The sequence below is a fragment of the Anopheles arabiensis genome, chromosome 2 (assembly GCF_016920715.1).
Source record: "Anopheles arabiensis isolate DONGOLA chromosome 2, AaraD3, whole genome shotgun sequence".
NCBI classification, from domain to species: Eukaryota; Metazoa; Arthropoda; class Insecta; order Diptera; family Culicidae; genus Anopheles; species Anopheles arabiensis.
The window spans coordinates 55,899,845-55,915,486 of NC_053517.1; the positions used below are offsets into that span (position 1 = coordinate 55,899,845).

At 37.4% G+C, this 15,642-nt stretch overlaps 1 protein-coding gene across 12 annotated transcripts in view; it reads left to right on the plus strand.

Annotated features, from left to right (window-relative positions):
• LOC120893180 (ETS-like protein pointed) overlaps positions 1–15,642 on the plus strand; it is an 88,082-nt gene that overhangs the window by 46,760 nt on the left and 25,680 nt on the right. For 11 of the 12 annotated variants that reach the window (XM_040294898.1, XM_040294896.1, XM_040294902.1 and 8 more), the window contains 3 exons: positions 9,115–9,231; positions 10,376–10,579; positions 12,648–12,929. In XM_040294898.1, coding sequence (XP_040150832.1) covers positions 9,115–9,231; positions 10,376–10,579; positions 12,648–12,929 — 603 coding nt within the window. Of the gene's footprint in view, positions 1–254; positions 510–4,752; positions 5,284–9,114; positions 9,232–10,375; positions 10,580–12,647; positions 12,930–15,642 lie in introns of those variants that run through there. The other variant, XM_040294907.1, reaches the window with a different exon arrangement.

Below are 15,642 nucleotides of genomic sequence, written 5' to 3' on the forward strand. Positions count from 1 at the left end.
ATCGTATGTGGCTGCGTTCATCGTAAGATCGCATCGGAACTACCTGTGCCGGAACTCGCACCCACACACATTGCTTTTGTTGTTTACTTCCTTGCAAGTACCAATACAAACGCGATTCTCTTTTCAAACAAGCCTCCCTTTGGTTTTGTCAGTGTGTTGGTTGAGAACGAAAGAAGTGAAGAAGAGAAAGATCAGTACTTCCGCCACGAATACGTACCCGCACACAACAAAAATCCCAACAGCGTTTTCAGTTCCACAGCGTCTACGATGGAGTGTGTGTCGGCGAGCTCGTCTAGTTTTTGCTGCTAAACGTGATCTCGTGCTCTCTCGAACCGTACACGACGCACCCTTTGAATTGTGAGCGCGCATTCTACTTAGTCGATACGCGTCGCTGTTTGACTGGTTGTTGTGGGGTTCTCGGGAAAGTTAGGTGTTTTTAGTGCTCAATAATACGTTGCGCCGCGTTGAGTGGTAACAGCAACCTGTGCGTATTGCGATCAGTTATTAACGTGAGTTCCTATCGTATGTGATATTGTGGTGGCCCCGTATAAATCCTGTTTTTCGAAGTGCTAAGATCTAGTTAAAGTGGTTCTGGTTTGTGTGTGTACAAAGTTATGATCAAGTGTGAAAACATATTTATTAAACAGAGCATTATTTTACATTTTGAATAATTAACGGATTCCCCAGAATTCGCAAAAAATATCCTTTGGAACCTATACATACATTAGTTATTGGTGAACCTTTGTATACAGAAGATGATTTGTGGTTGTTTAAACGGTTTATTCATGTGCGCGTGTGTGTTAATTTGTGCTTTAATTATTATATAACCTTATGTGCTCTGCTGCAAATAGTGTTCCATTGTTGGAAACAAAAATAATTCCATTCTCCTGTTGCTTCCAACTCCAATGTACTGAGCCAAACCCACACACATAACTTTACCGAATACTAGTGTATTGTTATATATATACATATGTTATACAGCATACAGCAATATTCGTATGTCATTTGCTTTGTTTGATATACTCGTTTGAGAAGTGATTTAAGCGTTCTTCTTCGCATTCTAGTGTACTACGTTATAAGCTGAAGCAGTATTAACCGCGCATTATGCTAATGGCGTAATGCCGGTGCTTGTGGCACACTATTCATTTTGTTTTTGTATTTACCACACTGACCAACGATCTACAAATGGCATTGAAGGCCATCGCTACAAAATCCGTCGGCAATGGTAAACTAGCAAAACTACAACAAAGCGTACACATGAAATTATGAAGTTTGTTTAGACTGTTTTAGAATGTTCATATTTAATAATTAAAATAATAATCAGTTCTCTCATATTTATTGGAGAGCAAGAAACTATACCAATCATTATTGGCTGATTCATAATTTATTGAAAGCCCTATAAAGCACTTGCTACGTGCATCCATCCTGCAATGGTCAGGATCGAATGATACGAAGCGCGAATTAATTGTCTATTTTTCTATGTATATTAGCTGGAAGTGGTAATAATTTCAGTTTGTTTGTTTATAATTCATATTACAATAACATTCTAAAAAATCATAACTTTTAGTACAAGTGAATGCCTTAAAGTTGCATCAACCAGCAAATATGATGTTTTTATTTATTTTTAAATCCGTTTATGCTGTATATCGTATTTTAATATGCTAAATATGCTAAACATATACTTACGAAATCGAGCTCTCGGATTGGACTGATAGAAAGTTCTAACATCCTTTGTTGTGGAAATCCTATCAAATGCTCATTACACAACAGATAATCCTCATAAATGTTGCCAGAAATATGATCCTCTTCTTGTTGTTCGGAAAGGTAAAATAATATTGTTGGCCAGTGTCCGGCCAAACCGGGATTACACGATTACCACCACTAGACCAGTTAGGCGAGGAAGAATTTTCCTTTGTGTTTATCCGAAAAGCTTACCACTAATCGATAGCATTGAAGTTAAGACACTGACTTTGGATTTCTCAAGAATTGAATTATTATATGTCGCTGCAGGCGCCACACACACACCAAAGCACTAAAGCACCAGCAAGTACAAACATAGGTGTTGTTGAGGATTTTTCTTTTTTTTGCTCAACTTGCGCTGAAACGTCTTCGTTTTTATTGTGGGTGTTGTGCGATCGGTACACACATGCTTGCCGTTTTACGCAACTTTCTTTGTGGAAACGGACTTGTAACGCTTGGGCAAGCACCAACTATAGCTTGCCGCGGCAAGCGGCACTCTAAATTCACGGTACTAGGATGATTTCGACCTTGGCCACGAAGGTGCCGATGCAATATTTTATAATGTAAATTGCTTTTGATGGCAATACTAATGCGAAATATGTAGCCAGAAATTCATCCGTTGCCAACTGAAAGGGCGATCCATGGTGTAAGAATGTGAAATTTAAAGGGTTTTTTATAGTCAATGGGAAAAATATATAAATATACAGATCAATATGTAGTTTGTTGAATTATAGTGAATTACTTTTAAAGTACATACGACTTTTCAAACATGTTCTAAGATTAGATATGCTCCTTTGACATGTTGTATATAATATGCTTTACAGGTAACATATTATACTTTACCGAAAACGAATAAAAATGTCATACAATGGCAACACACCGAAAGTGTGAGTCGAAAAACACCTTAAATGATGATGACTACGTGACAACATTATAGTGTCATTCGTTCGCTTCTATGGATCGTTTCCATAGTTATGTCGCTGTATTTGAACTAGGTTCGAAATGAGCCGAAATGGTATGAAGAAGATAGTCTTTTGGCTTAGAAGCTAGGATTTAGTCACAACTCATGAAATAATTAGTCATAAGTTGTGATAATTGTGTAGCTTATCAATTTTTGGATATCATTTTTTTTAATGATCTGAGCGTAAAGATTCAAAATAATTTTCACTCAATGATGAATTATATTGCTAGAAATTGAATAATTTGAATTGTATTATTTTGCTATTCGAAATTAAATTACATTCAATTACATAACATCGTTGTTGAGTAGTAGTAGTAGATTACTTAAGATTCTGGTTGTCCGTTGATTGTTGCTGTAATATATTTAAAATAACGATTTTACAGGAAAACCATCACAGGTGACATTTGCTAACTTTATCCAGTTGATGGATAACTGGCTAAAGCTATGTCATCAAATTTTAAAACACTAATAACAAAATGTTTCCTGAAAATGTTCTTCGGTTTCAGTGACATGGAATCCAAAGGTCACGAAGGAAATGTATTAAGTCGTATAATCAACAGCATAAGACAGGTACTTCCGATTCAGGGTCGTTCTACAGCCACTTAGTTCCCGTTCAACCGTAGCACATTTACAAGCCACGTATTTGAATGGAATTTAAGTGTAACTGCTTTTGGAAGGTTTATAGCTCTGAGGGGTGAAATATATCACATTACGTTCGATATTGACATATGCTTTACTGTGTATGTTGCCAGCATGGAAATCATGTCGACATTTTTATATTTGCTATATGAATTATTGCCACCTTCGTCTGTTGCGCAATGGTGTGATCATTTTCATGATCTACTCATGATAATTTTACATGATTTTGTTACGGAAAAGCAACATTTTCTATTCAGGTTACCAAAATTCAGGTCATATTACCATTATGTATTAAATGGTTTCGTTTAAGATAACGATATCATATATAAACATATATAGAATGATTTTTTTTATTTTGCGCCGTGCTATCGTTTCATTTTTAAAATTTCCCAACATTGATTGAAGATGAAACTGAGAAACTTTACCTATGAGCTTTCTATGACTACAGTATCTGATTTTCTATTATCAAAATACAACCACTAAGCCTCTTTGGAGAACCGTTTGAAACATTTCTTTGTTTATGCATTTTCACTCTTTTTCCTCCAAGAGACTGTTTCCGCCGTATTCGCTTGGTTATGAAGTTTTTGCTAGTGTCTAATGGTCAACAGTCTAATGGGTATTAGAAAGCATCAACAGTTAGTGTATAGCCAGTTGGCGCAATGGCTGCTGCTTCAACACATCAATTGGAAAGAATTGGATGACAATTGGAGTAAATGAAATGTTAATTTAATAATTTATGTTAATTAAGTGGACATTTTTAAAGAGCCACACAGTACCATGAGATGTACCAATCTTTGACATGTGGGTAGTAAAAAAACGAAACAGCTACGCTTTTATGTTAGCTACCTCATTCATAATTCTTCTCGTGAGTTGTCAACCACGATGGTGATATAAGATTTTGTATTTGTTAGCATGTATCGGAATTATTGTTAAAAGTAAAATGATATTGTACCGACAATTTTGTTTTTACAGAATTGCAAATTTGTAGAAAACGCATCGTGCTGATTTTTTATAAGGTTTTTCATACGTTGATGATTGATTGTGCAAGTAAATCAAATTAGTCACATTCAATTTATCCACTTGATATCAACAACTAAGCTTTGATGTTATTCGCCAGCTAAACCTTGCTTCATATGACATTTCAACAAAATTGCTTACTCACAACCTCTATTTAAAGTCCAGCAAAATATGATTACTTTAATTTTTCCTTTTTAATTTATTGTAAGTGGAAAAAGTGTTGGCTTATCGTGCTTACATTGTTGTTTGAGTTAAAATGATCATTAGTTAATACAATCGATCTCCCTCTATGAAAATTACTTTTGGTAATGAACAAACTTAACATTTATTTCAATGTAATTGAATCAATGTGTTCATGACAATAATGTTTGTCTAATTATTTGTGTATTATTTAGTGAAGTGCAATGCAGTTTTATAAGAGATAGTGCGAACTGTATATTTGTGCTAAGAGAAGAGTGAATATTGTTCCAACAATCTAGTTACATAAAGTAAAAGTGCTTACCATTTGCCATCCGATTATCTGAATTGGCAGTTAAGGGTAATCAAAAAGTGAACAAACCCAGAAAAAGTGGCTACAAAAGTAAACGTGAATGAGTTACGAGGGTTCGAAGGTTTCGATCCTCGTCCTAAAATGACTAACGAATGGATGGAGTGGAACGACCCCGGGATTGGCCGTGGCGGTCCTCTCGGCAGGATTCCGTTACGAGGAGCAAATCATCATAACTTGGGAACTGGACTGTCAAGTGTTGCTGGCGGAATAATTGGCAGTGTTGGTGGCATCGGAGGAATTCATAACAATAATAATGTGAACTTTCTTAATAACAACCAGCAAAGTTTCCTTAATAGCTACAGTTTGAACAAGTTAGCTTCTACAGGAATGGGACTAAAGTCCCATCCGCTGATGAAAGGCTTACAGAAACCAAGAGGTAATATTCATTTGATAACAATATAGTTAAATTTAAGTTTAAAATCATTATCAAGCAATTATATTGCTATTGTATTACAACTGAATTTATTTATTGTACAAAGATTATACTGATCGCACTTGCATTTTGTGCGTTGAATGTGTAAAAACAGTTTGGATGTTAACTCTTCTTCCCCTTGTGGGGTTGTCTTTTAGTAACATTTGGATTACGCCCCCCCGGATATTTAGTTCTACGTATGGCGGCACGGTCTATTTGGGGCTTGAACCCATCACGGACATGTTGTACGAGTTGACGACTGTACCACGAAACCGGCTTAACCAGGGATGTTGACTCACGCCGGCCAAATAATACATTATTCCTATATAAGTTCAACCTAAAGTTGATCAAGAAAGCGAAAGCTTTGCGTACCCGTGAAAATGGCGCACTTTGTCAGAAACAATTCAACGCACCGAAGCGCATCGCTGCCGTATACTGCGCAACCGTAACGGTGTCTGATGCACCTTGAACCCATTATTGGGTGCTTTGACCATGGTAATATTTCTTGGTCACCCTTTTTTCAAGTCTCCTTGTCTCCGCACAGCAAAATTCAGTCAAGACTTCAAGTCAAGACGCTCCAACGGCTAAAGATTGTTGGATCAACACAAATCCATTGTTTGTTAGACAGCAGCATCAACTTTTTTAAATTTGGCAGTCTACGGGTCTTGTTGGCTGCCATTGTTTTTAAATCATTGGTAAAAATGTTATCACACACTATCAATTAAAGCACTATCAGCTATTTTTTTTAAATTTGCTGTGAATCATTTGTTTCGATTTCATGAAATACTGTAATGATCCATGTTTCATTATATGCATGTTAATCATTACGCACAAAATAAAGTGTATTGAATTTCGTTCCGGTTCGAAATTTTTTTGCACGAGAGTTTTTTTACAATGAACAAATTCTTTCTACATTCTACTGTTGCATGTAAACCCGTGTCTGACTGATCACAACTACACACTTGAATGTATGATCAGCAATTCAAGACGCTTCTAACTATAGTTAAACACATTTTGCAAGTACTGAAAACGTGGTATGAAATTCATTTAATGCTTGCTTACAGAAATGTATGTAATGATCCAATCTCCCATTTTTATCAAAAGGGCAGAAAATTGCTATTAACAGGTTGTTATTCCATGTGCTCCTTGTGGTGGGTTAATTTATATTGAATTCTCTCGACATAAGACTGTATTTTATGAATAAAAAAGGCCTCAGAGCGAGAGGTAATTTAAAATAGAAGATATGTCGAATATTCGTATTCGTATTCGTAATTCGTATGATCGTGTTAATACGTACTTGAAGAGTCGAGAGTAAGAATAAAGTGTATTTCAACTAAAATGTTTTTCAAGAATATGCTAAATTTATTCCAACAAGCGTTCACACGATACATATGTTCAAATTCGAATTGCTTTCATTTCCATGAATGTGTATGTAACGATTATCGGGATGAAATTAAACAAAATGTATGTGTTGTAAGTAAATGTCATGCCTTTTGCTACATGACCAAATGTTCCAGATCGCAGAACGCTTTTATTGAAATGAGATATGAACGTTGAACTACAACTAAACCTCGATGTAGCCGTCACATTGCAGTAATTTGCCCAATAAAACAACAGATAAAACAGTCGCGGTCGATTGTATGGTATGTAACATAGATATGACATACAGTGAAATTGAAAACAAATAAACCTACGCAACGTTGCGAATAAGCTAAGAAAACAATCAACCACAAAAAAGAATTACGTCGAAATTTAATTACACGCAAAATAGCTGGCGTTCTCGGCAAATGCGAGTGTGGAGTCGTTTCACTTGACCATTTTTTGTGTAGTTTATCTCCATTTTACTGTTTTCCCTCCCATTGCCACCCACTCATTCCGTCTGCGATGGTCGGCATCGTTCGAGAAAAAAGGCGGTGTCCGCACGTCATACTACCATTGACGATAGATGATGAAATTAGAAGCTACCATACGTCCGACCATTCCGGATGATAGTCGTTCCGTTGAAGCCGAAAATTGATTATCGACAACAGAGTAACCTCCAGCAACGAGGGGGAAAGGGTCGTCCCATGCTTTGATCACGATCAAGCGTGATGATTGTTGGGTTTGGAAATCGTTCGTGTTATGCGACGACCATAGGAATAAATCGAAACCATGATAGGTGGTCTTTCATGTGCTATGATTTTTTTCTGATCTTGAGGTGGAGGCAATTTCGAATGGATAAAAATAGCAAACGCACTGCCGCTTGGCTTGTTAGCAGTATGTAAGACCTGTTCTGTACAAAGTTGTATTAATTATAATAGATGCTCACGTTATCGAATCGAAGTAGATCACTAATACATCTCGTCGAATCACTGTTGTTGACCCTTGGGGTTAAATTGCATATTAGATGGCGAAAGCTTTGAAAAATGAAAAATAAAGTGGCAACATTTTGATATCGGTGATCGAAACCATCCATTGAAGAAACCTCCCTCTTCCTGGACGTGATTCCGACGAGAGGAAATCATGTAGAAGGAGACAGTCTCCTTTCGATCCGATGCTAATCTGACCATGCTGACAAAAACTTGTATTAAGAACTCTTATCCCTTGACACGTCCAATCATTGTCGCTACACATCGAATTGATCATCAATTGACGATTAAGATTCAAATGAAGTTCACTTCCACCAAAGCGAATTACCGGACTGCCGGTTCGGAAGTCCGGATTTTCCATAGTAGGCACACCAACAGACTAAATCGAGTTTATTTTTCCGTAGCCGCTTTAGTATAGAAGAAGAAACAAAATCCAATTGTCTACGACACATGATCGTATTAACTCAGGAAGGGCTTTGCTAAACGTACTCAAAAGTCTTTAGCATCCAGAGAATTACGAGAAGGAGGAGAAAAGGAATGATTTGTTTCTTTTTTATACACCCTGTCCCAGATGAAGTTCGATTAGTTGCTTTAACACAAGTTATGTTTCCTCTGACACTTAATCAAGGCGCTAAGATTCAAGGAAAAAATAGCAGCGTAATCCGTTAAAATTTCAATTTTCCACCCCCAATCGCAAAGTAGAATCAACCGAACGATTACACTTCGATCGGAAGAATTTGATCGTCAAACGTTTGTAAGTTCTGGATCATCTCATGTGACGTCCCATCTCTCTTCACTGTTCCGACTCTTGGTCATGCAGTACGGCATTAATATATACGACGAAAAAATAGATTGCTCTACGAGATTGGATCGAAAGAACAGGAATAAACACTTCAAAGAGAATCTTTAAGACTCATTGATCAAAATCACGCTGGCACCAAACCGCCATTGGGTGAATTGAGAGATATTTGGTAGGGCCTAAAATCAGGGCCTTGCTATGGTTCTTCGAGCTAAAGACGATGTCGATTCTGAATACCCGTGACTATAACACATTGTGTGTGTTCTGTGAAATTAAATACTTCCGTTTCGTTTGGTTCCGCTCTCTTTCTATAGCAGAGAAACGTTTATAAGCTGCAAATTGTGTCACTGGTGATGCTGACGATTTTCTTTCGTGCAATGGAATCCTTCGGATGTGGAGGATATGACGAATGCTTTTAGATCCCGGAACTAACTATCACTTCTTTTAATACTAACTAAATACAAAGGTGGTCTAGTTGAAGGCTCTTATTGAAACTTCCTGTCTCTCACGAGATTAGAATATGAGTAGAGCATATTTGCCACATAGGCATATCTACCAACATAATACCAACCAACATAATACTTATATTTAGTGAATAGTGGATTGAAGATAAAGAATATATTTTGTTTTTTTATTTATACATTACAGATGTCCCAACACAGATGCCACCTTTGACGCCGGGTACAAACAAAAAACTGACTGAAGTACTCTACGCATCATTCGCTTCTTGGGAGAAGGAAGTACAGACATTCAAAATTACCAAAGGTAAGCATTGACATTTCATAGATTCTTAGTTAATCGATAATATTCCACGAAATAAGAACTGGGTGGTATTGAATAGAAACTTTAAGCAGGATCCATTAAGTGTTGAAAACCATACTGATGATTTTAAAAGTTATTAGAATGCAAATGAAATATCAGTGTGATGTGTGATAACATCTTGCACAGGGTGAAAACTAAAATTAGGTCGTGATTATGATACGTGTAGGCAGGCCGAGAGGATGGTTATTATTAAAACTTATTAAAACTATTATTAATGAGTAATATAATCCGCTGTTTTTCATAAACTGCTCAAAGTAGAGATTCAAAATCAAAAACAAAACTTCTGGAAAAAATCACCTTCGCTCAGAAATCACAGCAGTGGGGGCGCTGTGAATGAATTTTTGGTAAGGGCACACCAGGATACCAAGCTACGGCTCTGGCCATGTATTGTATATGCATCACAATATTTTTTCAGTTCTTCCCCATGATTTTCCATTCCTGAAAACTTTTTAATAATCCTCAACACTAAATATATTTAAAAAATATTTTATTAACAAACACTTCACACTTCCCCAAAACTAACAACCTAACAAACCATCAGCAAAGTTGTAACTGATGTTTACTTAAAGTTTTATTTGAATATCTTGTTAAGTACAGTTCATGGTACCAGCACATTCACAAAAAACTATATTACTTTATCTATACAGGATTGATAAACAGCAGCTTTACCGAAAGTAGCACGATTATGACAAATATGCTAAGGTCAATGTCATGAAAAATGTCTGACCAAGGCGAAGAAACAAATTTACATGGCAGCATCCAAGGTGCAATTGATGTGAATTTGTTACAGTGGACGGGAAACTTCAAAATCAGCAAACAATTAATATTTTATGACCCTTTGTGTGTATCACTCTGTCCTTCAAAACTGTCCATCTATCTGAAGGGTGAGAATGTCCACTAACCAACTAGACTGACCTGTGCTCATTTTCAGCACAACGGTTCCTTGGTTTTGGTTTTCTTTTCAGCGATTCGTCTATTGTTTACTTGTGATTTTATTTCACTTTCTTGAGGCTATTGTTTATAATTCTCCTTTTGTTTCTACAATCGGTAGGAAATCTAATAGTATGTTCTTTTTAACCTTTTGTAGATCCTCGGCAATGGACAGCAGAACATGTGCTAATATGGTTGAACTGGTCGATCAAAGAATTCTCCCTCGAGGGTGTGAACAAGGAGCCGTTTCAAAAAATGAGTGGCCGCGATATAGTCGGTCTTGGTCGCGAAGGATTTCTAGCTATTGCACCACCATTCACCGGAGATATTCTATGGGAACACTTAGAAATACTACAAAAAGGTAAGATATAAACCAAATTGAAGGTCCTATGTAAGTTCAAAAGAATAATGGTTCGTTTGTAAAGGTGTTATTTTAAATACACATTTGTTCGGTGGTTTATACTTATTGGTGGTTTATACTTATATGGTGGTTTAAAACTTCAATCAACGTAAAGACTTCGTTAGCAGTTGTGTTTTTGGTAATTAGCAGCAATAGACTGTTAAACACGAGTTATGCAACGTGAGATTAACATAACATTAAACAATACTGGATTCGCTGTTGTTACTGTTCAAACATTCAAATATTTTACTTCTGATGCTAATTTGAATATCACCGATTGTTGCAAATAGCAAGAAAGATAGTTAATTGTTGTATTGTTGTATTGTATTGTTCACTACGAATGTAGTCATGTTTAAATTTACACTGAATGTTATTTTGCCTATCACAACATGTCTGTCTCAAGACCATTAAATACAAGTAAAACGACAATAGATACACACTAATACCATAAAATGTACAGCATTTTATCTCATTGGACTATTCAATATTTCCATCCATCCCAGAATTAATCCCTGCGAGACATCATGATATAACCCAATGGTGTAGCAAAGCACATCCGCCCTAGTGTTTAATCACGTCAACTACAAGAGGGTGCGTGAGCCAAGAGGGTGCAATTAATCTATTTCGTTGGTCTGACCCCAAACATATCAACTGCTGACTCAAACCTTATCTTAGGCTGATCGTAAGAGGTCAACAAAGGCTCACGAGGATCATAATGTCAACAGACAAGCATCTGTAGCAAGACAATTTCGTCTTCATAAGATTGTCTCTGTCTAAATCATCGCATAACATTCAGACGAACTGATTTCTTTCTCGTGCTACACACTAGCAATATATGTGGTCGGCTGTGATTGCGATTGGATAATTGACTCTATTGCCGTAAATCGGTTATGCTCGAGGTTAATTGGATTAACGTCTACGATCTTTAGTCTTGGGCGGTAGGCCCATTTAATTGAAATTGGTTAATACTAACGAGGGTACATCTCGATAAATTGCTGCATTTGATTGAATGTGGCTCGGGCAAATGGTACGTGTTTTGATTTTTCAATTATTTTGATTTGCGGAATGGTTTTTTTTTTTTTTTTGATAGCAGATCAATTTAAGTTATGTATGAAACATGATAATTTGTTATTGAATTTGATTGTTTATTATTACCACTACGTTTGTTCTTTTTAAACCTTTTATGTCTTTTTTAGCATATTACCTATTTCAAAATTTTCCTAAGGTCTGAATTATCATTTGAAAACACAAAAATCAACTTAAAAACTGTCAGTAAAGTGTGTAAGAAACGAAGTAATACCACATCGAGTAAGCAGTAAACTGAAAAATCTAACTATCCTGAGGAAATTGCAATCTGTAATCTGTGTTTCCCAAATTTCGTAATTTTAGATTCCGGTTAAGCCTATCTGGGCTGGATCCTCTTTACCCACGCAACCGGACTAAGTCCAAATTTGATTCCAAAAGTAAATCAACGCATCCCACACAGCAGGTTAATGCTATTTTCCCACGCATATGGACAGCATTGAAATGTGCGGGTGAATACTATATTTACGCTGCTGGCAATCGTCATTCCTGAAATAAATTGAATTTTACAGTTACAAAATCTGCTGCAACCGGTTTGAAATACCCTTATAGCAATGTCCTTTTTCGTGCCAATTTTGAAGCACACAGCGCATTCAAAATCTGTTTTATCATTGCACATGGGTCCAGGTTTGAAAATCTGATAAAGGAAATCAAATCATCTGCGTCCTGTGGGATCCTGGTAAACTTCGTGCTTGATTAGGTTATATGTTTCGGATGAGCGGTTTGCTGAATGAAAATATCTCTGTAAACAAATTTGCTTATGGAAATGAAAACGTTTGGTTATTCGTCTATTTGGGTCCAAATTGTCGACAGGTTAACACGTGCTCCAAATTTCCTAGTTTACACTATCGTAAATGAACTAGTGGATGTGCGCGTGTTCATGTGATATTATTATCCAGAACAACAATGACTAATGCTTTATTTCGCTGCTTTCGGCAACTTTCAGATTGCGAAAAGGCGCTTCTAGAGCACAGTTCTTCAGTTAATAATGGTGGGTACGATGCGTCCTGCGGGCAGGCGGCTGGCAGTGTTGGCGTTAACGAACTCAATGAGTACAACAGTACCCTTCAGCGGTTAAGTGGCCAGCAGCAAGAATTTGGAAGAGGGAATGGCTCGAGTAGCAATAGCAACAGCAGTAATACTCCCGCATCTACCTCCAGCACAACTCCCGGCACGACCACTCCAAACAGCAGTAGTACTACCAACACCAGCAGCGGCAGCAACGGAGGTAAGTGGCCTTTTTCATCTTAAACACTTAACAATTGCTGTGGCAAAATGCATCAATAGTTTAATTCTTGCAAAGGGATATATGTGTGTATCCTAGTCCGCGGGTGTACAATAGACTTCTTTGCCTTCGCTTTCCGAACCCTGCATTAGTAAAATATAGGCACGGTAAAGTAGACGAAAATGACTTTACCCACACAAAAAATGAAGAAAACAGCACCGTATAATTAGTTACATCAAACCTTCTAAAAAGCGCTTCATGCCCACAACCCTCGTGCGGAAGCTGCTGCGTGTAGGGAACACAATGTGGCCACATTAGGGAGCCGGAGAATAATGAGTAATCATGCGTACCGGGGTTAAGGGGAAAGAGCAAAATAAGAAACAACGAAAAAAGGTTTTGTTCCTCTGATTTTACTTCCACTCCGCGTTGGTCACTGGAGATGGCCAAACAAGAGGGCAACGCAGCTTGGTTGGGATTCCAGAGGCTATAATTTCGATTGACTGTGTATTGAAAGGAATAAAAAATATATACTCCTAGCGACAATCCCTTTCAAAAGCAACACCGCCAGGGGTTTGTGGAAGATTGCTGTATTTCTAACACAGGCCAAAGGAAAGAGTGCTTTCCATTTCGTTTGATTACTGGGAAAAATATTATGATCATGGTAGGGAGCACTAACGCGCACACGCGCGCCCTCTAATAACCAATCTTAACCAATATCGGCATTGATCGGCATTGATTGATCATTCGTTCTGTTTTTTCTTCAAAAGCAGAAATTAAATGAAGCAAAATATATCTGCTAAATATTATTGTAACTGTTAATAGCCATCGACTGTTTAATAGCCACCGATATTCGTTACTCATCTGCAGCGTAAAACTTTAATATCTGAATCGTAAATTTTAACAATAAAGAATAAAGTTGCAAAAATAAAGCATGACAATAATATGGTATAAATAATTTTTTACCAATGTACAAATATGTCATAATTGGTTCGTTCAATTCCCATTTTGACTGTCGATGGTCGCTGCGTCTGGCTGAAGTCACTTAAATCGATTGTATGCAATTATTATACATTCTTCGTGCTATTTACACCGCTACCCTGTTTTGAGTTGTTAGTGCTTTAAATGCATGTACTATTTTAATGCGGGCTTCCATTTCGATGGCGGTCTGTTATATTGTGTCGACGCCGGTTTGTTTCTTTTTTCTGCTTTCCCCTCTTCCCTCTGCGAATAGTCATGCTCGAGCTGGTAGCGAAACAAAGACCACATGCGTAACGTTTGTTAGTCCGCAGTGCCATTACAAGTGGACATATTTCGGTGTTGGTGGACACAACAGGTTTCCAGGGAGTACGCAACAAGCGAGATAGAATAAATTGTAGTTGGACTTGGCTGTTAAAGCTTAACACTACAAGGGAAGCGACCAAATACATATACAGGTACACGGTTAATGGGCACCGAAAACGACCGCAAAATACTTATTTACTTACTTACGATGTGTCAAATCATTACAATGTGCTCAAAGAACTGTCAAATTTAGAAAACCGCGTATCTCCGAATCCGCGCATACGAGGTACCGTGTATCTCAGGAACTACCTGTACAAGCATGCAATGAATTAATGTGTTGGTGCATTTTAAAACGAAATCATTATGAGGTTACAAACCGATTTTGAATTGCGATACATGATTCTTACTGCATATGTGTAGATGACTTGCCTCAGAATCTACTAATCCTTCCAGAGTTTATGGTATTAAAATATTTTTGAGTCGTCAAATTGACTCTCGATCGTAGTATGTTCGCATTTTCCATCCAAGTTTAGCAAAGTTATTAATGTTATTTTGTGTATGGGTATGCTACTGTACAAAAGTCTTCTGTGCGATCTCTCTCTCTCTCTCTCTCTCTCTCTCACTCTCTCTTGCTCTCTCTCTCTCTCTCTCTCTCTCTTCTCTCTCTCTTGCTCTCTCTCTCGCGATTTTTCTTCCTCTCTATATCTCTCTATCTGTCTGTCTGTCTCTCTTTCTCTGTCTCTCTCTCTCTCTCTATCTCCCTCTCGCTCTCTCTTTCGTTGAACACACGAGAAGATGAGTGCCAATCGTAATAGAGGCTATTGGTGATCGTTGATTAAATAGTTGGTTTCACATGTACACCCCCTCCTACCAGATCTAATTTCTGTTGTTGCTGCACATACTGCCCCATTCAAGCTTCAGTAGCAGCTTCATACAACATATGAAACAGTGGTGGGTCGTGATATGCGTTGCTCGAAACATTCAACGAATAGAGCGAATGAATGAACGGGAATAAATGAATGAGTAGAAACGCGTGGCCGTTCGTCATTGATTGAATTGAATACATGAATGAAAAGAGAAAAAAACAGTTACTGTCATCTTATGCCGCTGTTGTTACACCGGCAGAAGAATTAAGATGATTCACATCACTTCAATGCTCTGCCTGTGTTCTGTGCAAAGAAACGTACATATAGCGCATTTAGGTACAGTAACTGAAAACATAGCAAGTCAAACGAATTAAACTAGGCTTTATCTGATTTACCTGGACACTAATTGTTTTTCATCAAAAACTACTAAAACTACTAAATTAACAGTATAAAAAGAGTCTGGTCAAAAAAGAGTAGTTGCCGGTCTGGTGGTACAGTCGTCAACTCGTACGACTTTACAACATGCCCGGCATGGGTTCAAACCCCGAATAGACCGTGCCCCCATTCAT